The sequence below is a fragment of the Motacilla alba genome, chromosome 2 (assembly GCF_015832195.1).
Source record: "Motacilla alba alba isolate MOTALB_02 chromosome 2, Motacilla_alba_V1.0_pri, whole genome shotgun sequence".
Classification (NCBI taxonomy): domain Eukaryota; kingdom Metazoa; phylum Chordata; class Aves; order Passeriformes; family Motacillidae; genus Motacilla; species Motacilla alba.
In genome coordinates this window covers 46,744,463-46,772,443 of record NC_052017.1, presented here as the reverse complement: position 1 = coordinate 46,772,443, position 27,981 = coordinate 46,744,463, and the positions used below count along the sequence as shown (strand labels likewise).

At 45.0% G+C, this 27,981-nt stretch overlaps 1 protein-coding gene across 1 annotated transcript in view; it reads right to left on the bottom strand.

The window, feature by feature from the left end:
- EEPD1 (endonuclease/exonuclease/phosphatase family domain containing 1) overlaps positions 1-9,513 on the bottom strand; it is a 62,601-nt gene extending 53,088 nt beyond the window's left edge. The window contains exon 1 of the mRNA XM_038127256.1: positions 8,445-9,513. Within this exon, the coding sequence (XP_037983184.1) occupies positions 8,445-9,298 (854 nt within the window). The 5' untranslated portion in view covers positions 9,299-9,513. The remainder of the gene's footprint in view (positions 1-8,444) is intronic.
- Positions 9,514-27,981: the final 18,468 nt, after the last annotated feature.

Below are 27,981 nucleotides of genomic sequence, written 5' to 3'. Positions count from 1 at the left end.
TGGTGCTGACACCGGGTTCCTTCCTGCACAAACCCCCAGCAGCAGGGAGGGAAAGGAGGTCAGCAGCACTGAGCCTCCCCGCTAGTGACCGAGCAGTTGAAAACACTCGTGCCATTTGAAAATGTCACATGGTCTGATCAGGACATGGATATACTGTATATGCCAGGGGTGAGATGAAACAGTTTATTGACAGAAAATATCCCTTTTTACCATAGCTGCATTAATATTTATCTACCTTCATATTTATCTACCACTGATATGATGCCCACTATACTCTTGGCACCTTACAAGGCATTCTGGAATCCACTGTGGAGCATCCTGGCCTGAGATGAGGGAGAGGACAAACATGAGAAAGGATGTCTTTGGTAGGTCTCCCCCTCCCCTCAGAAAAGCCATCATGCACTTTTACTCTTTGATAAATCAGAGGGGATCACCAGCTACTACTCAAACAAAGCACAGTACCTCTGCACAATAATAATGAAAAAAAATCTGGAAGTGAAGAAGCGATTGTGTTCCTATTTTTAAGCACTGTTATTATTAATGTGCCATGGTTCTTGTCTCCATCACCACACCATATAATAGCATTAAGAAATTACTGCAGCATATTGTAATTATTTCAGTAAGGACACTGTGCTTCCATCTGTCAGCTTACACTTGCATTACAATGAAGAACAATGTGACTTAAAAATAAAGTAACACACACTCTGTAATCCATGACCCATCACCTCTTCTCTACTCATCCAGCCAAATCTTGAAATCACATTCCCAAAGAAACACTAATTAGTAACTAAAGAAGCAGGGTCCTCCTAACAATGAAACTGTAGGAAACACACTGAAGCTCAATTACATCAAGAAGGATGCAGCTACATTTGAAAAAAAACCCTGTCCTAAATGTCCCTGTTTAACACTGCTGGAGACCCATGTTCACAGTGAGCTAGACCAGCACTTGGTTGCAGAGACAGTGTTTTCCTCCAATTAGCAGTGACTGACCAAGTTTCTGCTTGCACCAGGTATAGCCTAGTTCCTAGTTCCCTTGTCAGGAACTTAGTAGTCCCTTGGTTCTTCTTTCCCAGTAAGAAATGGAAATGGTCCCATTGCTCTTTTCAAAGACAAAGTTGGAAAACCACCCTTCCTGCAGCTGTACTTCAAGTTCCCAAACCACAGAAAAAAAATCATGAAGCATTAAATATTTCTGTTTAGAGGACAAAGCCCTGCGTGTAGGTACCTAGTCTGTCTCCTCCAGCCATGTGGCACAAGATTTCTGAGAAGTCAAGCAGAATGAGGTTATAGTCTTGTGGCCTCTGCTTGTGATTAGGGAACAGGCAATACAGCATCACTTAATAATTCACCAATTTATTACCTTAAATCAGCCAGCCCATTTAATCTTTGCCACATGGCGTAAAGCAAACATTGCAGGATCTACAGGAATAAGCTGGCAGCTCTGGTTTACCAAAATATCTGCAATGTGCAACATTAATCCAGTGACACAAAATAACACGTGCAAAATAGTCATGCAGGCATGGATTGAAACTATGTGGCCATTAAGTGCTGCCAGATGTATCAGACATGTTGGGAGCAAAGAATAATATATGAACCAACTCTTTCCCCACTAATCTGTTTCATTTTAGTCAAGCTTTATGGCACAAGTAACAGTGGCAGGACATGGTTATAATTTTAAAAAGGAGAAGAATAATGTTTATTTTATATGGATAAGCCAGCCTTTAACTAATACTATTTTTCCAGCTACATTCTCAACTTAAAAGCAGATAAAAATGACTGGTTGGATACAGCTCTTGAATGTTCAGGAAATACACTGAAACTGCAGTTATGCAAAGTTAAAACAATGCCCAGATCTCCATTTAAAACAGAAAATCCCTGGAAAGGCTACTCAGGGGTAATTTCAAGGGCCTGTTCTACATTGCTATGTCATGTCTGAGGAAGGAAAGCTGCGGGGGCTGTGGCAACAGAGACCAAGCAGGATCAAGCAGCTAGCTCAGTGCATTCACCTCTGAGACCTCCTGCAGAGCACGTGGCTCCAGATGCCTTCTCCAAGTGTCTGGACACAGGGATGGCATACACCCTTCGGAGTCTTGCTGCAAGTCCACCCACTGCTTTTGATCTCTCCTGCAGAGACCCAGGAGTTGCAAAGTATCTGGAACAAGCAACCCAGCTCCTTCAGGAGGAGCAGGTGATACCCTTGTAGAGGGGCTCAGTACTGCATCCATATGAAGCAGAAGGTTGGAAACAGAATCCAATTGGTGTATTATTTGATTAATTTAAAACTGACATCACTTGCTCCCCCAGCAGCAGTCCTGAAAGGGGCTGGAACCCCTATCCAAGACAGGAGCAGTACCTCAGAAGAGCCCTAGTCCCCAGGGAGAGGGCAGTGCTCCTTAGCATTAAGCTTGGCAGCCTTCATGTGATTTTACAGGCAAAGGAATGGCCAAATCCTGAACAGGAGTAAATCAGTCGAGTTTCATTTCACTGGAAAATACATATCCCAGGGTCTGACCTGCTGCTTTCCCATGCCAGATGGTATGCAGAAGGCGGTTCAAGGCTCCCACTAGTCTCCAGTAGGTAAAATATCATTGGTCTCATGCAGGCAGAGGCCAAAAATAAACCAAAAAAAAAGCCAACCCCGAAAACAACAGCTCTTCTATCACCCCACTTTTTTTGTCCTCTGAGATATCAGAAAGTGAAATTAATGGTGGCTTTATATGCATCATTTTTCCTACTTCTCATTAAAACCCCTTTGTGAAGTGCCCATAAATGATATCATCTAACAATTCCTTTTTTCCCCTTAAGTTTTCTCTGAAGTTGCAGGAGGCAGGATTTCCTCTCTATTACATAAGGAGAAGAGGGTGTATTTGTTCTTCTGCTGTTTAAGACTTATTAGCATGGTCAGGTTACTTGAGCCAGGCCCTCTTTCCTGATCTTTTCTTGCAGGGGAATTATTCTTGGCAAGACTCCAGCCTAACCCAATGGAGGGAAAACCACGTAGCTTTACAAAGAAAGAGATATAAAACAGATGCACCTCAGGGCTTTGGCCAACCACTGAGAGCTTCAGCAACAGTGTAGAAACAACAAATACAAGCTGGTGACGAGCCTCTGAAGTGTGCAAGTACACCCATCACTACCACCATGATAAATTACTACGATGTCTGCTCCGTGGGGGTGTCATCTTTTTCCATCATCTTGACAGGTAACCCAATACAATCCTGGAGGCAAGGTACCACACCATACCCCTTCCCAAGCAAATTGACAAGCCCCAGTAGCAAAGAGCTGCCCCTTGTAAACCCCCACCTCTCAGCCCAGATTAAGAGACTGGAGAGGAAAGTAAAAGCCCCACCCTGTTCCTTAGTGTAGGGGAACAATGGGAAAAGTGGTTCTCCTGCCTCCAGCACCTAGTACAGGGGCCTGAGCAAGATTAAGTTTTCCTCGTGTCTTAATAGGAAGAGACCCCTTCAGAGGTTGGCTCAGAAACTTCTCTTTTTATTAGGTGACAAGAGGATGTGCTTAAGGTCTCCTGGGGAAGGTAAGGCTAAGAGGAACTTTCAAGTATTGTGGCACAGCAAGGGTTACCCAGGGCCTGCCTGTATACCCACTGCCTCCCAGGAAGCAATTTTGGGCTGAGGTTTACCTACTGCTCCCCCAGCTGGAACACTGACTTAAGTCCCAGACACAGAAATTGAGATTAATTTTTTTGCCTTTGAGAGACCTCTATGCTTCTGTCTAACCACACTGAAAACAGCTCACCAGTTACAAACCTAGGGAAGAAAAAAGGACTGACATGTTCCTAAGGCTTGCTGTCCAAGCCAAGAAAAAAAACCCCACCAGTGCTAAGTACAAACCTTATACTGCTATTTGTATTTGTTACTTTATGGACAGGCAAGTTATAACTTTTTTTATCGTGAAAAGGGTCAGTCACTGGAACAACCTCCCAGGGATGCAGAAGAACCACACTGCTGGAGGTTTTCAAACCTCTGGCCTGTGTGATTGGACACAGGAATAGATAATTTCATCCAGGCTCCCCTTCCCAGGACAGGCTGAGTCAGATGATATTCTGAGGTCACTTTCAACCTGAGCTCTTCTGTGATTCTGCAGTTTTTGCAACAAGTGTTAAGGCTTTATTACTTACACTTTTTACATGTAGAAGATGTAACCACACCAAGAAGCTGCCCAAAGAAAGCAGCAGAAGGAAACAACAGCTTGAACTGCTTGACATCAGAAAGAAAGAGGAGCTGGGCTTTGTGGACCTTTGGATCCACCATCATCTTCACACACAGTCCCCTTCCTTTAGATAGAGTACAAGTTCAGGCCTTCAAACCCTCTATCAATTTTCATTCAGTCAACTGCAAAGTGTGCTTCCAAAGAAAAAAAAAAAAAAGAAAAAGTTAAGAGGTCTTCACAAAGTTGCTGCTCAGTATTATAAAGCATCATGAAAACCAGTTGGAAAACCTCCATTGAAACCATGCTGGGGAAGGTGCACAGCTGATCACTGCCCTTGGCTACCTGCATACTTTGAAGCACACAGCCAAACTGGAGTTTGCACCTTTACAGTGCCCTGTGTATCGGTCGGTGTTGCCCAAGCCTGCCCCACACATCTTCATGGGATCATCTAGCTGGCACCCTGACAGCCAGAGAAAGCAGTCACGGGAGCCACAAGCTCAGTTTATGGCAAGGAGGGACAGGCCTGAGGCATAAGTGGATAAGGAGTGGCAAAAGTACCCTTCCCTATGGAGCTAGGGTATGGGACAGTTCTGGGGTGCTTGCACCATCCTTGTCCAGAGGAAACATCCTCTGGGGTTGGAAACATGAGGCTACTTATTCTCCACAAAAACACTTGCTGCCTTTGACCTGAACTTGCCCTTTTAATCATGCTGCTCTTACCCTACATTTTCTTTATTTTTGTGAGAAGCAGCAGTTGGTTCCCTCATTCCCCCTGAGAATGGGGAGGACATGGAGGTCAGATAGAGGGGATGACCTGCATCCCTGGAGACAGGCCCCCTCTAACTCTTTGTAAATAAATCCCAGATTTTCTGAACAACACCTGCAAGAAACCCTGCAGGTTTGGGCAAACTCACCCCAGACTTGATACTTCAATCCAATTATGTGTCATGCTCGCCTCCTCGTTCATCATGTTAAGCTCTTCTAAAATTACCCTCTAGTCCTCTGAATGAAAACACCTCACTCCTTCACTTCAAACACTGTGATAAACATAGATCCTTGTAATATGAGAAAAGAGGGTGAGGACCTTGCTGTATTTCATTATTTTTGCACTACAGCAATGAATTTCAAAATAGCTTAGCAGTAGTAGTCATGCTTACTGATTTAGTGTACATTCCCTTCACTGCTCTTCAGAAATTTAGCACTTCTGGGAACAAGCATGAGACTTTGAATTAGTTTTTCTTTTTTTTTCCTCTTCTCCCTTCAGCAGGTTGCAATGTGACATTTTCTTGCATTTTGTTTGGTTTGAATGGAAGTCCAGCCCTCTTTCCTTCCTGCACATCTGTTCCCTCAATGCAAAGGGCTGGAAGACAGGAGGAGCACAGCCTTCTAGCCTCACCTGGAAAGAAGCAGTACTTTTCCCTGTTGTTAACACCTGAAAGAACAACCCCAAGGGGTTTTAAAGCTACTTGCTGTGACCAGGTCATTAAAACACAAAAAACCCCCAACCAACCAACAAAATTTTAAAAAGCAAACCACAAGGCAAGGCCCAAAGCAACCCTTTTAACTGGCATAAAAGTCCCAAATACACAAAATCTAGATTCTTTGCTTCTCTGTACACAGTTTTACTAATCTTCTTGACTTGCTTTGCTTTATTTCTGGACTTAAGAAACCAGGTGAGGCAGCTCCTCCAGCTGTATGTACTGCACCAAGACAGTACTCCAGCTTCTGAGAGCATCCTGGACTACCTGAGACCAGCCCTGACTATAAGGAGCCAGCATGAAGGAGCACACTTATTCCTGCACACCAGGGCAGCAGCAAGCAGGTGCCCATCAGCACAGCTCACAAGAGCACCTACTGTCAGGCCAAAGAGTCTTCAGATCCACCTCCAGCTTGGGTCATAGCTGGAGACTTCAGCAACACATGTGGGACACCCACAGAGCACTTTGAAAACACACCCATGGATTTTGTGAGGCTGAAGTGCTGGTGAGCCTCGTGCAGTGATATATTCTTGCCTGGAGAAGCAAGAGGTGAATTTCTCCAGCTGACTGTCTACTGAAGTTGATTTACCTGGGCAAAGATTAGTTTGCAAGGCATTCTGTCCATTCCCAGGATACACAACCTGAGCTGGGAGTGAGACCACAGAGCTCAGAAGCAGAATGAAGGCAGTTTCTGGCCTCAGCTGAGGCTGTTTTACAGCTGCAAAGCCCCACTGACCCCAACAATGCTCACACAAGCAAGAGGAAATTCCTCCCCGAGTTGCTGAGTATGGCTTTTCCCAATGTATATATTTTTCCTGCTTAGTGTTGCTTTTTTCTGTTCCCACATTTATTTTCCCAGGAAAGTTTTGCAGGCTTGTCTGTGGATGCACATTGCTCTCATTTCTTTCCAGCTTCTCACATTATCACAAATTGGATCAAGTACAGAAAACAATTGCATCGTACTCACCCTGTGTGATTGATGACACAGATATGTGCAATAAAACAGAACAAAAACAAGTACTTCTACCAGGCTCCTTTGAAACTTCAAAGTATCCAGGAGACATTTTACAGCACCCAGCACAACTAAGTGCCTGTTGGCTAAGCTGCACAGAAATTAAGCACCATGCAGTGTAAAGGCAAAAATTAAACAAATTTCTAGAGCCACACTCTGCACACACAGTGGCCAGCTTGGGCTAAGGCAGCTTTCTTTTATAAGCCACTACATCTTCCTGGTTTTTGTAATAGGTGGGCCATCTTGTTTGGAGCTTTTTCCCACAAAATGCTGAAGCTGCAGAAGTGACAGTTAGCACTTGACTGGAGGAGGTCCTTAAAAATTGCTTATATACATATATAAAAACATAAATAAATCATCAAAGTCACTTTTCTCCCAAAACTAGATTATTAGAATTATTCTGAGACTAGTGATGATCTCAGTTTCTTTCCCCAGCAGTTCCACTCCAGCTGCTTTAAAAAAAAAAAAAAAAAAAAAAAAAAAAAAGCAAGAGAGAGTGGAGACAAAGGGAAAATCACAGGATACCTGAACTAGTGAAGCAGAATATTGACAGATGTTAGGCTAAAGCCATCAGTGTAACATCTCAATAACCCTGCTGGTCTACCATCTTCATTTTGGGTATCAAACAGTGGTGGCTGTGAGATGACAGATGTTTCCTAGGTGGGAGCATCAGGCTCCCAAGCAGTGCACAGCAGAGCTATCCCTGGCCACAAATACTGTACTGCAGCACAGGATTTCATATCACTGTCACCATCCTGCTTGCATGCCTGACCTCTGCAACCACACCGACAAGAGCTGTTATTCAGCATATTATTGGAAAAGGACAGAGATAACAGTTCATGAGCACTTCCCCTCCCCACAACATCCCTTTTGCAGAAGCCCAAGAATCCCCTGCTCCTATTCATTTCCTGCTGGAAGTCTGAGTCACAGCCAGAGAGAAAAGTAACTTTACCTCTGTTGTAAACTAAATGCCAGATCAGCTGGGACGGATTTAACACATGAAAAGGAAAGGGCTAGAGTGCTAGAGTTATTTCAAAATGCTTGTTGCAATCTACATTTCTGTGTCCAGCAGAAAGTTTAGTATGATAGACATTCCTAGCACTCTTGCCCAACTACACACAAAAAACAAAACCCAAACTCCCAGCTTTGCGTGAACACCTGAAGTACCATCCTGTTTGCCACACCACCAAGTGCTCAGTGCGGTAAGGGCACACAGCCTGGCACAAGGACAGCACAGCCTCCCCAAGCAGGTACTGCATGTCTCACACCCCCAAGGATGAGCAGTCCCTCCAGCTCAGGAGATGCCCCATGACCACTCATTAACAAGCTGTGTCACCATTGCGGGACGAGCTGTGGCATTCCACACCTGTTACACAGCCCTTCTCCTGCTACTGCCCCCCAGCTTCTGGCAGGGAAGACAGCTCTCCATTACATGTTCAAAAGGCTCTTAATGGAGAAACAATCCTTGACCAACCATTAACAGGCCTAAGGTGACTGACTGTGACAGCCCAGTCTCCCCTGCACAGCTGTGTGTACACACACCCCTCCTCAGGAGCTCCGCTGCCTATGGAGGGTTACAGCAGCTTTATGGAGGGACAGCCACCACAGACCCAGCGTTATGACTCAAACACAGTTTCATGCAAGAAGTGGGAAACATTTAGTAATCCCGGGAAGGAGGGAGTCCCACTAGGATCACAACAAGACTCTACAGCACCCAAACCTCAAAGGCACGAGCCAACAATCCTGCGTGGAGCTGGGCCTGCAGGTCAGGTGCTGCCTCTTACCTGTTCTCCAGCAGCGTCATGCACACGACCTCCCGCACGCCTGGGTTGTTGGCCTTCTCAATGGAGCAGCTTTGCAGGTTCCACGTAGCCACCCTGAAGACGGGTCTGCCATCTCTCACCCCCCCAAACATCTCCACCGAGGGGCGAGTGGATATGATCTGGGTTGGACCCCCGGGAGGAAAGTCCAAGTCCTCGCTCTGGAGGCTTAGAGAGGTGGGGCTGGGGTGAGGCTTGGCCATGAAGTTGAGGCCACCGTTGGTATTTGTTGAAGGGGGCCTGGAGCGCTCTGCAAAAATCTGGTGCCTGATTTTGTCCAGAAAGGAGGAATTGATGCAGTCCATCCTCACCAGGTCCTCGATACTTTTGAAGGGCCCGTGCTCTTTACGGTAGTCCACAATGCTGTTGGCGATCTTCTCAGTGATGCCACGGATGCTCATGAGCTGCGCCGGAGTGGCCGTATTGATGTTGATCTTGGTGGCGGACAGGTGGTGCTCAGAGGCCGGGTCCTTGCGCACGGAGCTGGGCGAGTGCTGCGCCGAGCTGCCCTTGCTGCTCACGCAGATCTCGAACTTCACCTGCTCCAGCTTGGCCGCCCCCACCCCGCTCACCAGCGCCAGGTCCTCCACTTTCTTGAAGCCGCCGATGTACTCGCGGTACTCCACGATGTTCTGGGCCACCACTCGGGTGACCCCGGGCAGGGTCATCAGCTCCTCTTCCGTGGCCGTGTTGATGTTGAGCCTCTCCTGGTTGACGAGGATGTTGCTGAAGTTGCACGCCGCGCTGAACTTGCGGCTGTGGCACAGGTCGGCCGGGTCGCGGGGGATGGAGCGGTGGCAGCCCAGGCTGCCCCCCATCTCACCGCCGCCACGGGCCGCTACCGGAGCCGGGGAAGCGGGCGCGGGGCGCTGCCGGGGCTGCCCGCCCGCGACTCATGGACCTCCGCGGGAAGCCGGCGGCGGACCGGGCGGCGGCGGGGCAGCTGCGGACAGACCCCGCTCCGCCACACTCGCCCGGTCAGCGGAACCCTGCGCCCCGCCGAGGGGCCCCCGCGCCTTTCCTCCTCCTTCTTCTTCTTCTTCTTCTTCTTCTCCTCCCCCTCCTCGGGCACCGCCGCTCTCCGGCGCAGCAGGAGCCTCCGCAGCCGCCGCCCGCCCGGCCCCGCTCCGGCCCCCGGCGCTCTCCGCTACCCCGCGCCCTGCCGGCGGTAGTAGTAGCTCTGCGGGAGCCCCCGCCCCTCGGCCGGGCGAGGCGGGGCCGCCGCCGCCGCCACCGCCCCCCGGGCGTCACCCGCGCCGCGCCCGCCCCCGCCCGGGCACCGCGGGGACCGGCGCGGCCGGGCGGGGCGGGGAGCGGCGCCGCCGGGACTCCCGACGGAGGAGTCCCGGCCGCAGCGGCCGCGGGGGGCTCGGAGGAGGAGGAAGGTTGGCCTCCTCCTCCTTCCCGCGTGGGCACAGAGGGACTAAGAACGTTCCCAGTGCTGTCGCCTGGCCGCTGAGGGCAGGCTTTTTTCGTCCCCAGGTGAAAGGACGCTGAGGTCTCAGGTGTTTAGACGCTGCCTGCAGCATTACTGTCCCAGAAGTTCCCTGGGCTCGTCTCTCTGCATCTGATGGGGCATAGGTGTGTTTTCAGACCTCATGAAAGCTTCATCAGTCATCTCCACTGGTTTTGCGCTCCTGCAGGCACTGTTTTATACATCGGGTTAAAGTCTGCATTTTTTCCTTTATTTATTTATTTTTTTTAACATCTCAAGCAGTTACAAGAGTGCTGAACAAACTCAAACTCCCCACAGAATGATGCTTTTGGACACATTAGATCTATATACTAGGTCTGCCTCAGCCGGGGTGGTGGTCTGCAGCATGCCTAGCCCTTCCCTGACAGTAACCTCATTCTGCACCAAAATCATGGCTATGTATTGCCTGTGTGCTTCAGCTGGCTTTAACATAGTTGATTCGAGTGCTGAGAGCCACAGCAGCCCACCACAGCCCATTTTGGTGATGCCACTGAAATATTTACCCAGTTTCCACTGCATCCAGTCCCATGCTGCACTGTCTGCAATGTTATCTGTAGCCAAATTAGCTCATTTGAAACTAGCTTGACTGTGCCCACACAGGAGTGACTGCAATGTCAATGAATCGAAATATAATCGGTGGGTGTAATTGAAAGGAAGGGGAATTGAAAGAAAGAGCAAACATATGATTGCAGATGCCAGCTCTGCGCCCTGATGCTGCCTCGTGCTGACAGTCTCTCTCTATGTATTTCTTTTAGCTGCATAGAATATGGTACATAGGTATTTTCAACATCAAGACTCTTGGTTGGCCCTCTAATGAAAATGAAACCGCTTGCAATAGCAGCTTGTACATGTATTTTTCATGGCAAGCTAATGGAAATGATTTGCATCCACCTGAAATAAAAAGTTACATTTATTCAGCTTCTTGGCGAAGGAGAATGTGATGCGCTTAAGGGAGTGCAGGCTGCACCAGGCTTTACCAGGCTCTCAGACCAGGCTCTCTGCACAGGGGCACGGGTGCTTTAACCCTGGCTCTGGATACTCGGCTGCGCATCCCACATTTCCCTGCTGCTCGCCCGAGCAGTGGAGTTAGCAAATTATCATTACGGGAATGGCACTGGCTGCATTAGGGCACTGGTTGCATTAGGGCATTGGCTCTCTGCTGGCTGCTGGAGCACAGAAAGTGCTCGCTTAGGTGATTAAATGCTTCCACGTCTGCTGGAAAGTGCTCTGTGCGCTGCGATAGCAGCGGCCAATGCAGCAGAAGTCATGCTGGGCCTGTTCCTGCTGGGACGATACCAGCACAGAGCTGGAAACAATTAACCATTGAAATGAGTATTCTTTGCAAGGCAGAGTTATTACAGTAATAGCTCCACAAGCTGTTATCTCAATGGAGAACACACTCTTTTGCTTTCTACAGCAGGTTGTTTTGCATTGATCCAGGCTCATTAAGTAAGTTTTGAAGCTGAAAAGCCCCAAAATCCATCTGAGGCATCATCTACGTTGCAGGCAGCACTAGGTTTTCTGTGTTTCAGGAGAAAAGGCAGGACCATCTTCAGAAAGAAAACAGATGTCCCTTTTGTCCAGCACTTTCTGTTGACAGCAACTACTCAACATTCCTTGAATCTGCAGCACCAAAATAACCTGTGAGACTGGATGCAGCTGAGGAAGCAGAGCTCAGAGGGATGCAACAAGTGTCCCATCAACTAATTCTTAGTATGACCTCATGCTAATGTGAAATATGGGCTGGGGGAGAGAATGAGGGGATTATCATTCCATTAGCCCCATACTCATATTTTTTGTTGTTGTTGACAGTTTACAGGAAGCTTGCTGAGATCTGAGTCAACCTTTGGCACATTTCAGGAAAGCACCAAAAGATGTGAAAAGGTCTTGAAAAGTTAAACAGAAAAGAAAGGAAGAAAAGATCAATCAACTGGCCTGACATCAGTGTTAGGCAATCCATTAATTTGAAGGAATCCATTCAAATGGGGTTCAGTCAGTTAGTTATTGAAAAAACAATGGCAAAGTTATTGACAGCCAGTGTAGGCAACAGAAAATAAATCTCATGGAACCCAGGTAGATACTAGATTTTATCTTTGATCCAATCCTGAGCTCAGTGTATGTAAATTTATTCAAGAAGAGATGGATTGATCATGGTCTCCTGGTGATCACCAGCTGGCAGGTAGCCTCCCTGGTCTGCTTGGCACCTATCCTGGCAAGAGGCCATGAATCCAGGGTTCTTGAATCTCTGTCAGCCCCAACAGGTTTGGAGGGCTCTGAGACACCGTGGGTGGCTTATTCCTCAGGATCCGCAGCTCGCTGCCTACTGAGCGGCTGGCTGCTGGCCAGGGCTGGCTTAGAAACCTCTCAGTGACAGCAAAATTGAGTTTCACTGCTCTAAGGGTGTGAATCTGAGGAGGACCTCACAGGGCCAGGCAGGCTCCATCAGTGAGAGGTGTAGGGAGACATCCTCAAAAGGCCTCTGGGAGCAGCCATCACGCTTCCTGAAGAGTCTTTTTGTGTTTCACTGGACAGTGTTAAAAAGCAAGGAGATGGAGAACAATGGTTTCATCATTGCCCAGTGGCCATTTGTTGATCTTGGATTTGCTTTGCCACTGTCTACAGCCCTCCTTAACTGAGCATCTGACATCCTGTCCCCCTAAACTGGTAGTGAAAGAGGTTTCTAGACAGCTGAGTGGCACCAGGGCAAGCAGCTGGCCACATGAGAAATGCAGGGGAAGGGTTGAGTCCCCTGCTTGCCAGCTCTGGAGGTCTCAAATGCCTCTTCCTTGCAGGAATTCTTCAAAGAAGAAAGAACAAAACTAAACCTTTTCCATCTGAAGGAGGTTCTGCAGTGCTTCAGGCCTATAAATGCAATGTTTAAGGATGACATGGAAGTGCTTGAACCCGATGGAATGGGAGCAGGTACTGGTGAACAATGTCTTTTGGCATAATTGATGAAAAAAAATCAGCCTACGGGCCAATAGATTTTAAAGCCTAAATTCTTACCATTTTAAGTTGGTCTTAAAAGAATCTATTAATCTATTTTTACACTTTTTAACATCCCTCATCTACACTGCAGAGGCTCTAAACAAACTGGGCTTTATGATGAGGGATAGAAGGAGCCAGAAGATGTTACTCAACAGAAAAACACAGAGTTTGCCTTCAGTGTTCAGGCAGCAGTAGCAGTTCCTACCAGCCCACCATGTGATAGCAGCGCCTTTTCCAGCTCTCACACAGCCTTGGGGGGCTTGGCAATCACACTTTTACACCCTGTGTTTTCAGACCTGCTGCACTGGGCTCTTAACGGGCGAGGGCTCGAAAAGGCAGCTGATTAACTGCAGTGCCTGTATTCTTATTAAAGGGAGCTATTAAAATAATTGTTTTCTTTCTGCAAGGACATCTTCAGTAACACTTGTAACAGATGCCCGAGGGAGAAGACAAGCAGTGTTTTTATGAAGACAAGTAATAACAAGTAGGAGTTAGCAATTTCATAAGCGGTGGGACTTACAAAGTCTGATTCTTGGCGGCTCTTTCCTTTTTTGATTTTCTGGTTTTTATTAATAAAACTGAGTCTCCATTGGTCTCTCAGTGGGGTCACTAATCTGGATATCTCTGTTCTACGTGGCCATCAATATTTGTGGCTCTTTTAGAAACTCTGTATTTTTGAGACATTTAACTTTTATCAAATTCGCTTGATATTAGCCCACTCTCTAATAAAATCCCTGGGGAAGGGATGAGGGGTAGAGCAGCAGAGCACACAATCACATGAGTTTTTCCTTGGGAATCCAATGTCTGTGATGTGAGCTCTTTTTCCTGTAAGGCGTTCTATACAGCTGTCAAACTTGTTGCAAAGAAAAGTGATGTCACCAGGGCTGTGTTGCTGGGTTACGGGTGTCACATCCTACAGAGAAATACAGTCAGAAGGGTGAGCAGGAGTGAGTCATCCTCATACCTTGATTAGGGCTTCACTTGGCTTGGACTTGAGTCTGAAACGCAGACCTCTCCCTTCCAGAGGAGATCTCAACCAGTGGCTCTCAACCAGTAGGACAGCTCATCCTAGAGGGAAAAAAAAGGAACCCCGGCTAGAGAACACAGTCTCCAGCAGAGCGTGGGATGCATTTTCCAGTTTCCATAGACAGCGGGGGGGATTTGATTCTCATGCCCCACATCTGAGGTGACTCAGACACCCCTTGGGGCACAAGGATAGAAAAGAACTAAAAAACCTAGTCCTTCCTTGACCCCAGGCAGACTCATCGAGGCCACGCTTACAGAAGCTTGCCTACTCCAGGCCTCCAGTGGTGGTATCTCCTGAACTTCCCAGATGAGAAACACAGGATGTGGTGGACCTGTGACCCAGCTAATGTTTTCTTTGCGGCCTAGTCCATCAAGACTCCAGTAAAAATGCCCACAAATCACTCACTGCTATGTGAACTTGGCACAAGGGAGAGACAGAATTGGTGACTTGTGAGGCAGGTGCCTAAGCTCTCACCTAGGGCAATCTTTCTGTGGCTCCACCCAAAGGCAAGCATCAAGTGGGGTTTTGGGGAAAAGATACAGGCAATGAGATTTTAGGCACCTTGAGACCTAAGCAGGAGAAGAGAAGAAATAAACCAATATGCTGGAAAGGGTTGTTCAGTATAGCTTTCAGCACTTTGGTCATCAGCAGTTGGACCACCAGCCCCTCAACTGAATAAATTACTATTTTGCATAATTTGTAATTTTATCCTTTACCTGTAGTTACTAGGCTATCATAATTACTTTTCTTGTTAACAAATTTTAGAGAAATGTGTAAAAAATCCATTTAATGTTTACCTTTTACTTTTCAAAGAGGTTCATGACCATTAGCTAACTCATGCATACAGCTTTTTGACTCCGTGATTCTGCAGGTACTGTAGCAGCCACTGCAATTCTGCCCAGACTTATGTGTTACTTATAATTTCTGCTGTTTGGGGGGTTTGCTTTTGCGTTTGGTTGGGAGCTTTTTATCATAAAAACATAAGGGATTAGTCTCTACTCATTGAACAGTTGTGTTTCAGACCCTAAAGTTATTCAGATAGGCAAAACCTGGACTCTTTAGTTCTCCTGATTTTGTCAGATATAAGGAGAGGTCAGTCAGGTCTCTGTGTTATTTACTTGTGCCGCGTTTGTTTCCTGTCTTTTCCCCTTCATGTATAAAATTCTGTTTGCTGAGAAGAAAATAAATCACAAAGTAGAGCCAAACTTTCCCTTAGTCCCAAATTCTCAGAGATCTGCAGAGGACAGAGCCCCCGTATAAAACCAGAGCTCTGTTGAGGATCAGGTCATTGGTTTATGAAACAGAAAATGTTTTGATTAAGACTTTTCACACAAAACATAGCACATTGCATAAATTAGCATCTCTGCAATGCTCTCCTGAGAAAATCTGTCTCTCACATTTCAAGTCCTGTACCAACAATTAAAATGGTTTAATGGCTTCAACCACTCCCAGCAGACTTTGAACTTCTCTGAGGAGCCTCCCTGACAAGCAGCCCAAGTTGCCTAGTTGTTACAACACCTTCAGTGAAAGCTTGATCCAATTCCCATGAAGACAAAGGAAAATGCCCAGAATTATTTAAAAGGCTGCTCTGCTGATTTAGGCAAGCAGGAGGGCCTGCACTATTGGTGGAATTGACTTGTGTGATTCTCCATCTGAGAGCTGGGTTTTATTGAAATGAAAGCATGCAGGAGGAAGAACAGCAAGACAGTGTAGAGGTCTTCCTCTAGGAACAGGTCCTGTAGGATGGCTGCTTGGAGGAGACAAGTGAGCTGGGGTCAGCAGCATCTGGGGAATGGGCAGCAGAGCATCTGAGCAATACTGGACCAGTGGAGGACAAGCAAGCCCCTGAACACCTGGAACTGAGCAGCACTGAGCTAATTAAAACCAAACTGAAGGACCTAGTTTTGATCACTGGAAAGACCCTGGCACAAATAAGGATTTTAAGTCCTTGGAAGGTAATTAGCTGTTCAAAAAACCCCACCAGCATGGCTGTACCAAACTAACTATTTTCTTTGATGGGATGACTGACTTGAAGGATAGGACAGAAACAGCTGATTAATGACAGAGGGTGTGGAAGAGCATATACGTACAAAGCTTGTGGGTGGAGTCAGAAAGCCTGCAAGGACTTGAGTGGGTAGGATCAAAATTAAAAAGTCTACACAGGTCAGTGGGACATTCCAAAATTAACAAGAGGAATTTTGGTAGAGACCTAGGGAAGAGAAATCAACATCATCCATACAAATTGAGAATACCTGAGCCACAGATGAGGCAGGAAAGGTTCAAAAACGTAAATAAGAGTAACCAGGGTGGCCCATTAAGTAGAGACCAAAGTCTGTTTCTAGCTTATCTCACAAATCCCAACAGCATGATTAGGAATATAGCTGTGCATTGACACAGCTGCACTCAAGAACATGATTCTTAGAGCCACCATGCCAAAGAATTGGTGAATTGCTGCCAGCTGTTATACACATTGCAAAAACCAGAGTTCTCCCACAACAAACCCCACAGCCCTGAAGTGCTTACTATTTCAAGGCTAGATCCTAGTCCTTGCTAATGCCAAGTAATATGTACTCTAATAATTGGAAATGCAGGAACTCTGAAGTTCTGTTGGACAGGAATAAAGCTTGCATATCCTGGGATGAGGAGTTTGCTGCCTAAATAAAGGCTTACAGTAGGTAAGATGTTAGAGTATTCTTTTTACTGTGTGTGAAGTTTTAGCTGAGGTCACATGCACAGCTCCAATCCTTGTTCCAACCAAATAACATGTTTTGGAGAGACTTTTTCAAAGTTTGAAGAGACGTGAGGAAAAATAGCTGTCACCACATTACACAAGCATTTGCATTATGTCAGAGCACGAGCTCCCCACACTCTGCAGGCCGTTCATTCCTGCTCACCTGGTGTGTTCTCACCACCATGACTCACCATGAAAACAACACAGCACATATTGGTTAGCTGTCATTTCTATGCAAACACTGTTCTGGGTATTGTGGGATGTCTGTTTTTCCTGTGATGGATTCTCAGACTTTGCTGTGGTTCAGGAATGGCTCCAGCGCCTCCTGCTTCAAAAGTAATCTCACCAGGTATCCTGAAATCAGGTTCTAATCCTTCTCCCAAGTGTCCCAAAGCATGCAGTTGATTAATTCTGATTTCACACCACATATAGCCATGTCGCACACACACATTCTTGCCAGCCAGTAGACGAGCCACATTTTTCCTGTGTTAGTCATGGAGCACGTCTCCTTTAACCTGTGTACTTGCAACTATGGCATATGGCATATGCTCCTCCCATGACTCAGGGGATGTTCTTGTCACCTGACACTGCACGGAGCTGGGCATCCCTATCCTGATACCTACCAAGTGACATCAGGGAATGCTGGTAACCCACCAGCATGACTCCTCAGACAGGACAGAAGGAAGACAGGACAGTCAGTGGGGTCAAACTTGGAGAAATGGTTGGATGAATGATTCACTTAGGCTGACTAAGGCCCATCCCAAAAGCGCCTGTTGCTGACTCTGACTTTTTCTGACTGTGCATGTACACATGCAAACTGTGGCAATTAAACACCTTTGGGAAGACAGCTGCTGCTCCTTCAGTTTATATACCCTATTGCCATCTCAAACTGGATGAGAACTCACTCCACACTTAGGGTTGACACTTAGGGCTGACTGCATGGTGGTATTCCATGGGCTAGTGTCTTGGGCTTCAGAGTGTCAGGTACCTACTTTGGATGTGCTGATTCCCTTGGTCTGCCTGACATCCAGCATTGCCTTGGCAAAGTCACAAGAATGCCCACACACACAGTTCACCTTCATTAGATTTGCCAGGTATGACTTACCCTAATCAAGCAAGCAGTTGTTATTGCATGCACTGTCACCTCCATGCTGCATGGGGATGGGGAGACTGATTTTCACCAAAGCAAGTCATCATTCCTACTATTTATTTTTTTCACCTGCAACTTTTTTATGGTGTTTCACTGCTTGCCATTGTTATTCCTACTAGTATAGGACAGAAGGATTTTAGAAAGGCAGGTTAAAAGAGAACCAACAGTGGTCTCCATGTATTTTAGAGAACTTCAATACAGTAATTATCCATCACACCAATTGGAGTTTGCAGGCTGCTGGTAAACTCTGCGAGGTCTTTGGATCTGAGCCTGCCGTTTGCACACTGTGCATGAGGATCTGCCATCTGCACTGCCCTTGTTGAGTCCAACCCTCTCTAGTGTGATTGTGACTAGCTGGAGAGTGCGGGATTGCCCGCTGTGAGAAAGGGTATCAGCATGTGGCCTTCACAGGGGCTGTTTGGGACAGGCAGCCATGCACACTAAGAGCTGGCAAGGATACTAAACTGCATTCACATCAATCGATCTTGACACCACCTGGTTCTGAAAGGGCTTATTCTTCCAAAGACAAACACTCGAGGCTTCTCGCCACCTTTGCCATAGGTTGAAAAGAAGTGGGGTAGGAGTTTTGCTCTGTCTGTATTCTCCTTTCTCGATACTTTTAGATAAGGTGACACAAACTTGAAGACTCCCTTTGGATGCAAGCTAGTCATTGTTTAAGGCACAATGATAACTCTGTATCACAAGAACAAGTCATGAAAGAAACATTGTTAGAGAAGAAATCCTTTGAATCAGAAAGGCACTGTGTTTTGTCCTTCATTAAGCTCTGAATTTCATTTGGTTGTGCTGGGCGGAGGCTGTGGCAGGGACAATGTTGGGTGCACTGCCCAGCAAAAACGTTCCACCAACTCACTGCAGAATCCTAAGTCAAAGTGGATATCAGAGACAAATTCTCTGCAGTGTTTGCAAGTCCCTCAGCAGTGGCAGGGGCATTCTTCTCCTTGGATTTTAGGAAGGGTTAGAGATTCCCAGGAGATCAGGCCAGGCGTGGTGCATGAAAACAAAAAGGCAAGACAAGAATTTGTGTTAGCATAAACCAAATGGGGGGAAACACAACAACAACCAACCAACCAACCAAACAAACAAACAGAAAACCCACCCAAACAGAAAACTGTAAAAACGATCTGTTTATATAAAGGTCAAGACAGGTTTCCTTCACATGATTCAGGAATTTCACATGCTTCCTCTAACTCACATTTTTAAATCAAAATGTTCAAAAACATTGCATGAAGAAGTTTCAAATTCCAGAGCTGGAACATGTAATAAAAAGTCAACTATAGTCTTGGTTTAAATGTTAAATTAAGCTTTAAAATAAACAAACAAATTAGAAAATTGGAATATCCCAACAAAAAATCCTTGATTAGCATAGTTGCTCTTGCTCAAAGTTTTGGACGTTTGTGATGCCAAACAATTGCTCTAAGCTCATTGTTAAAAACAACCCCCAGACTTTTAAGGATTTTTTTTTTTTTCAAAACAGCATGAAAAACCTGTAATATTTGACTGACTTATGTTGTTAAAGGAATCAGCTGTAAGGGTCTTCACTCATTATAGTGTGTCACTTGGTATGGTCGGATATTTAATGCTCACATATTTTAATCTCTGGGCAAAGCACAGAGACTGCTCACACATAAGATATCCAACACTCTCCAGAATGTCTTCCCAGTTGCCTGTGACTTCATTTTACAGCTCCTTGACTCATATGGTGTCCCCACAAGAGACTTATACTCAGGTCCATTTAATATTGAGGAGTAAATTATCCAGGAGAAACCATTTGCTTTGCTGCCCACCTTCTGTGCCACCAACTCACCTTTCTCTTGGCATCCACCCCCAATCCTCAGAGCTGTTTATCCCCTGGAGCTAGCAGTGGCAGAGGAGCAGCAGCAAAGCCTGAGCTGGATGAGGAAGCATGGGATGGCACAAAGATTTCTCTGGGCACCCCGGCATGCTCCCACTTTTATCTCCTCTTCACAGTTCTGCTCATACGGCTGTGCCAGCTCACTGCTGTAGCATTTTTGCTCTCCCTGACAAGGAAGAGACTCCTGCCTATGCCTCTGAAGCATTAAAGCTGTGTTAAGATTCAAATTCAGTATTCGTATTGCTGAGATGGAGGAGAGTCCCTTATGCCTGGATGCAAGAGGAGAAAATCCATTACTGCTAACCGTGGCTTGGCTATTAAGAGTAATAGAACCAATTTTAATAGCATTAAACTCTTGAAATGTATTAGATTTCAGCAGAAAATTCTGAGTGATCTTTCCCCTGCACATATGCCCATGACAGTGAAGCAGCCCAAGGGCAGGAGTCCAGAGAACCTGAGGAATCACCATCCTTGGAGATATTTGAAGCACAGCTCTTTTTGGTTCCAAGTAACTTCGACCAGGTCAGACTAGATGATCTCCCTTTCAACCTAAATTATTCTGCAGCTTTGTAGAAAAGGGTGGTCTTGGACTTATTGGCGTGATAAATAAGAGCTGGGGGAGGATTTGGTAAGCTGCAGAGAGCACAGATATTGAGAGAGAGAAAAGAGAGCAGAGCAGGGGTTGGACGGCACTGATAGTTTCATATCCATTCTTTGCAGATCCATGGGTATAACCATCCCATTTTAAACAATGAAGTGGCTTGCAGCTGTATGGTTTGGGGGTTTTTTAGTTAAAGAAGATATGTGATCTAAGCTGGATCAAAAAAATACCAAAAAAAAAAAAAGAAAGAAAGAAACAAGCAAAAAATCCTCGTCCATCTGCTCTCAAATAATTAAGTTTTGTTTCTGATTCTGCAGGAATGGATATAGAGGTTTGTTAATACCGTAAGACTAAAATCCACAAGTTCTGAACAAAAGCTCTGTTGAAATGGTCCAACAGAGAGATTCCCTAGTCAAGGGAGTCACCTCCTGTGGGAGGAGAGGTACCTCCTCTGGAAAAGGAGAAACAAAGCAGCTTGCAACCAGCAACGTCACAGAGGTCTTATTCTGCTCTCACTCTGCATGTTATACAGGGTTAATTTTAAGAGAGAAAAAAAAAAAAAAACAACTTGCAGGGCTTCCTTAGCCAAACAGGGAGAAGTTCGATCGCTTCAGAACAATGGAAGCAAAGAGAACTCAAGGGAATTATTCATCTTGTAAATGGAATTTGATTTTCTAATGCAAAGAGCAGGCTTTAATTACAGCAAATTGAAACAATAGAACATTTCCTTACTAAAAAGTTGGAAGGCTTTTTGTTGCTATGATTACTGTGTGAAGGGGATGTTTGTGCTTAGAAGCCCCAGCAATTATAGGAAGGTTTAACTTCAGCCAACTACTTTGCAGAAGTTACCATAAATGACAACAGGAGTGTTTTCCTGTAACTTACTGCTCTTACAGACCAAACAGAAATACCATGATGTGTGATGCTCTACATTGGAACAGAAGGGGACAGATACCTCTGGGATCGGGAAAGAAACACTTTGTTCATTGGAGAGCATGGCCCAGAAGAGAAGCAATACAAAAGGATCTCCATCTGCCTCAGCAAATGGAATTTCCCATCCCTCAGAAGAAATATATCAAGCACTTAAATCACATTATGGTTCTGCCCAGTACTGCATGAAACAGTCCTTGCTAGCTCATGGTCATTATATGTGTTAGCATCTTAAAAAAAATATTATTTTATTGTATTTATTATGACTAGTTGCATTACTAGGATAGCCCAGGGCTCAGTGGATATATGATATGATATGATATATAACACTCTGATCAGGTGTTCAGGTTTAAAATGTTTATTTTAAAGTTTATTCCATAGCCACACTCCCATCATGTGCTGGGGCCACATGTACTGGTTGCTGGCATCACTTTTGGAAACAGAGGTTCCAAAACTTGAGGAAACTGAAGGAAAAGAAAAAATTCCCACACTACTGTGAGACTTTCTGAGTATGACAAAAATGCATGCTGTGTTTCTTAGAGGCTGCAGTCACATTAGACCTTAATTACATTAACATTTAATGCTTAAAAATGTCAGGAAAGGACTAGGGGGGAAAAATAAATCGGAACTCAGAGACAGATGAGATGCACACCATTTTAAATGCTGGGTTTGGGTTCCCAGTGAGGAGCTATTACCATTATTTTTGCGTCATGCCAAACTGTAAGCAAAAACATAGTGTGTTTAATCTTAAAATCCCCCACCTCCAGCTTGCTAAGCTAGTTGAAGCTAATCAAATTGAACTATCACTTCAAAATAATTTTGTTCCCTGAAATGTTGTTTCATAATGAAAATTATGGTGGGGATAAAACAGATCATGCTCTTCTGAGGTCTCAGGGCTATCAGCCACGCTCCATTTAACCTTAGCAGTCATCTGAGCAGGAGCTTCAATCTTTTTTTGCAGGGTGTAGATGTGCTCAGAGCTGACTTGGCAACTGATGCTGTGCCTGCATAACAAGGAGTGAGTCTAGATGGCTGCTGCTTGTGCTCAGCACCTTGTTTCTTGAGCCATGTAGCTCAGAACCTTGTGCTCTTGGGAGACTGGTGGCCTGTCAGACTGAGGGGAGACTGAGCATACTGTCAGTGCACCCAGCTGAGAGAATACAGAAGCTGTTCACGGGGACAGTCCCTGCTGATGGAAGAGGTTCTATGCTGCCATTCTTTTAGTCATGAGATTTCTCCTATCAGCAGCTGTACAGAAGACTGATCCTGGTTATCTACTTCATAAAAGCCAGATGGAGTATTTTTCAAGCTCTTATTGAGGAACAACTTGGGATTTTTTGTTTGTTGTTGTTTCAGTTTTTTTTAATTATCATCCCCTCAAGTATTAGTGAGGATTCCTACAAAGTATAAGTTGTGCAGTCCTAGAAAGTCCAGCAAAAGCCTGTGCTTTGTGTTATTTGCTGAATGATACTCCAGTGGGATCACATTGCCAAGAACTTGGGATTTCATAGCAAAGTGAAATCACACATTAGAAGAGAATGGTCATAAAATATGTTCATTTTTAATGAAGACATTAAAACACCACTCAGAGCTTTGTCTCCTCACTTCTGTGCCCAGCCTACTGCCACTGTAATATCCCAAGGCTGGAAACCTGAAGAAGAGAGAGGCCTCAGTGTCCCTCTGTTAGTGAAATTTCAGTATTCTGATCTCTTGATTTAAGAAATTTCTTTACAGTAATGGATAATAATGACAGTAAAGTGTTTGAAAGATTTGAGCATAAATGTTTTCGAGTGGGGCCAAGGACTGTATGATTCACGAGTCTTCTCACCGTACATAAAACCCTAAGAAGGTTCTTTCTCAGACTGTGGAAAGCAGGGCAGTGGCCAGAGGTCTGAGGCAAATGAAGCAAAGGATCATGAATCTCTGAATACAGCCAGAAGAGCATCCTATAGAGCATTTAATCTCTCCTCTCTTCTAACAGCAAGGTTCAGACATGATATGTGGGTATCCTGTGTGTCCAGGATAGGACATGCAGGGAGAAACCCTTTGGGAAACGACCAGTGAAGGTATTTTCCTGGAGGATTCTGATGATCCCAAGCCACATTAACAAACTGCTCAGAGGCACTTGCTCTGCATGATCCAAAAGGAGCAGGTCTGAAAAATGAAAAAACTAACCATGTGGGATTGGAAATAATTTTCTGAGGTCCTTTCCCCAATCTTTCTAATCTACTTATTTAAGGAACATCACAGAAATGTTTCCTCATAGCACTTTTGTTACAATGGAAGTGCAATTAAGCTCTTTTTACCACTGAAAAATTGAGGAATAAAAATAAAAGCCTGAAGTCGCAGAGCTTGATCTGTCCCAGGCTTTCCCCTTACCCTTGGAACAAATGCAATATACAGACAGCTCTGTGAACTCAAGCTGGGCAGAATAGAAAATTGGAACAGCAATTTGTTTTGAGAAACATCATTCAGGCACTGCATTTATCCTGCATGAGTCAAAGCAAATATTTTCTTCCTTCAGTACCCTCTCCTGCCAGCTCACCAATTTTTCAAGACAATATCCATAGAAAGGTATTTCTGTATGCACATGAAAATTAAATGTCATTGTACTGTAATGGCTTGTGGCATGGACATATATTGCATTTGAATCCTTGCTCGTGATGGTTTTATTTCTGGACTGTGAAATCTTGGCCACCTGACTCTTAGATTAATATATTAACAAGATAAAATTATATACCACAAGGCTTCTTCGATAAAAAGCTTAGCTATGCAAGGGCTTCTTATTATCCCTTTTATCCTTTGCTGTGTCAGAATGAATTATAGCATCTAACTTCAGCTAAACCCCCTATTCAATACTTAATGCTCAACAGATAGGATAACATTTATTTTGTTTTGGAGTTTAACTTTAGACGAGGTGACATGTAACAGAATGGAGCACAGACACTGCAAAACAGTCTCCTGCAGTGTGACAAATTACAGAGTACAAAGGACTAGTGCAGAAGCAATTAAAAATGGAATATACCCCTGGAAGCTGGCATGCTGCAAACCCATGATTAAGTAGCCGAGCTGAATCTTCAGCAATGCTTGTGCTCACATCTAACCATACAGCAGAAGGTGAGGGGAAGAAGTTCAAACAAGGAGAACTTTGGTTTGGTTCTGTGGCAGTGGTTATTTTTCTGTAGAAGAAAAAGGGTCACCCTATACACCACCCTTCCCTTCCTGTGCCATTATTCATGCAGTCATTCAAAATCATGCAGTGTAGCTGAGTAAGCTAGAAGATCTTGCCTGTGCTGAGACCTCCCTCTCCATGCAGTAACGTTTCCAAGCAGCTGCTCATTTTGCAGTGTGTGCATAACCCCGCTGGCTTTAGTGGCCTAATGGTCCTGCATGCGTGCTTGTGTTTCTTTGGCTGGAAAAGGGCCCCTTCGCATGTCCCATTTGCCTGGCTTCTAAGAGGCTGCTTGACCTCAGGAACACGACCTACAGACTTACAGGAGCTGGGATTGTCAGCAGTGTCCTTTAAGCCTAGCAATGCATTCAGCAGTTGGCCCTGTCCTCTGGAAAAGATGATCTATGCTGCAGCTACAAAAGGCAGAGGGAGCAGGGGGACAGGTGGACTGAAATACATAAATTAAAACTTTAAAATGGCCGTGATAATAGAGCAGGAAAAATGTTATTCCTCCTCCTAGCTTAGACTGGAGGGTGAAAAAGACATTTGGCAAAGTCCATTTCAAAAATATGCTAAGACAAATAGTTAAGATGGGCCTAACTCCGAGTTTCACGTGTTACCAAGGCGTTGTATAGTCTTGTTACAGCAACTCAGTTATCACACCAAGGCACTGAAATTAGTCACACAACAGAATACTACTGTAATTCACACTGCCAAAGCTATTTTTATTCACTTGGAGCTGTTTTTATAGACTGACATAATTGGACAACAGGTATGACAAGCCTTTACTGTGATCTTATCTTCACCGAGCCAGAGATTTTGTTGTCGGAGAGGTCGAAACACAGGTCTCTGACAACCAACCCAGCACAAAGCAAGCCTACCTACCTCATCCATGGAAATCAGGGGCCACATTTTTCTTTCTCTGCAGCTAACACCAACCCCACCAAAGCTACCTTATTGTAAGACAAGGACTGTAGTGATGTTTCATACTGGACATTTCCCAAAAACCAGTTATAAACACAAGCCATGAGCAATTGAGAAGAAGAAAGAGGAGGAAAAAAAAAAAAGAAGCTAAAAAAGATATTATGTATTTTTTAATCTACATATTCACCTTTCTGCTGTTCAAGGCACTGTTCAAGGCCAGCTTGGATGGGATTTTGAGCAACCTGGTCTAGTGAAAAGTGTCCCTGCCCTTAGCAGGGGACTGGAAGTAGACAATCTTTTAGGTCCCTTCCAACCCAAACCATTCTCTGATTCTTAGCCCACACAGCTCATCTTTACTGAGCCATGCAATACCCCAAAAGAGCAAGAATTTATCTGGACTTCATCATTATTTATTACCATTAATATGGTAATTAATTATTAGCATTATTAAATACCATTAATAATTACCATTACGCTTAAATAGTAACTTTTTCACAGTGCTTCCCAACTTGCAGACAGACGGACTTCTTGTATTGGCCTCATCATGGAAATCATTACAATTTAGCCTCATTTCACTCAATGAGCAGTTCTAGCAGAGAAATTAAGTGAGAGTTCTGCAGCTACACAAGGCCACAAACACTGCTGCTTGGCACAACAGACAGTGCCTCAGCAAAGCTGCACCTACAGGGGCATAAAGTAACCAAAATGAAATTAAATATTTACTTACTCCTGATTTCAGCCTGGTCTGAAAAAGCAGAAAAGGAAACCTTTGCAAAGCATTCCCAGCTTTGCTCTGAGAGGCTTTGCTCAAAAGCAGCTGCCAGCTGAGGCTTAAAACCCACATTGATTAGAGCTGACCTGTGCCGAGTTAGAAAACCTGATGCTTAAAAAAGGCAGCAAGTAGCTGCATCCCATGTCGTTAGGAGATGTTTTCCCCATAGAGTGCTAATGAGCTGGCACAGCTTTGGCTTTCAGTGGGAGCTCTTCATCTTCCTGAGACTGCCTGACAAACTTCCCCAGGCACAGGCTACTTCTTTGTCATCCTTCCTGCGGTGTTTAGCCCTGGCCAGGAATAACACAGGCTGCTATAACATGAATAAGGGGGGAAAAAATCCTACTGTGCTGCTGATACCGGGAGAGCTCACTGCCTTGTGGCTAAGGAGGCGATAACAATTCTACCAGTGCTGGTGGGGATCATCGAAATGTCAAGGCTGATAGCTGCCCTTTCCCTTCTGACATGATCATTAGCCCCTGGGAAGGAAATAAATTACTGAGCCACTTAACACCTCATTAGGAGTTAAAACTATGTATTCAGCATCTCCAAGTCGAGTTTTAAAGCAGCTTGGGTGTTTAACAGCCAGCTGTGAAGTTAGCTCTGGAAGTGTACAGCTGGCTGTTTCCTTAAGGGAAACTTTTCCTTTAAATGTCTCCACATCCCAGGCAAACAGTTTTTTCCATTCTCCCTGCTTAGCTGTACTGGTTTGGGATGTATAGTCTGTCTGTATTTATAAATAACCCACTTTGTTTACCAATTATTTTAAGTATTTTCAGGAAAGGGAAGGAAGAAAACTAGGAATATTGCAATTGCCTGTCTGCCCTCATTAACCCAGTAATTATTGCACTGTAATTCAATTATTTCTTGTACTCAGTTCCAGATAAGAAGACTGCAAAGGCAATAATAGCTTAAGAAGTTTCCTCTTCTCTTTTTTTTCCCCTTTTTTGCTTTATTCTCTAAGGCTGTTTTTCTCTGCCTCTGCATCGCTCCACGCTCCTTGTTATTATATACAGGGAGCTTGCTGCTGTGCATTGAATCAGAGCTAAAAATAATTATCTGCCTTTCTTTTTGTAGCTTTAGATTGTTTTAAAACCCAGATCACTTGATATTTGCATGGTGCATACTCTCTGAAAGCTAAATAAGTTTTATCTTATTTTGTCCAAATTGATAAAATTGGCAAATATGTTGTGACCTATTACGGGAAACTGTGATGCTTTAATACCCAAATCTGTGACAACTCAAGACAGTGTCAGAGCAAATACTTTGAAGTATAAACCAGCTTTTGATGCTCTTTGCTGTAGCAGTGGAAGGAGGGGGCACAAACGCAGGTCCCATTTATGGAACTTTTCCTCCCAGAAGTATGAATGGTGCAAAATAGTCAGGTAAGGCTGGAGTTTATAGATGGGACCAGCTTCTTTCTGCCTGGGGCAAGAATTGCCTGTCAATCTGGGCTGCTTTGTGGAGATGCAGTGTTTTGGGCTGAACATCACCTGTCATCTTCTTGGGTTTGTTGTGACCAGAGGTGCAACCACAGTGGCAGCTCTGAGGGCGAGGGCACAGAGCTCTTCCTCCCTGTGGTTTCACTGCAGTGTCTCATCTTCCCTCTCCTGTGACCCCAAGGCTATGGCTTGGTTATGAAAACACAGTTGTCATCTACCACAGGGTGTTTTTCTGTCACCCACAGCATTCCCTGGCTCAAGAGGGTGTCATTTGTTCTCCATTTAACTTCACATGCAAGTTGGATCATATCCAAAGACTGTCGCCCTGTTCATTTGCTAAGGGGTCTTCTTTTGCTGACAGATCCAAGAACAGATCTGACTTGAGGAAAAGTGATTCTAACCTGCTACTAGAAAGGG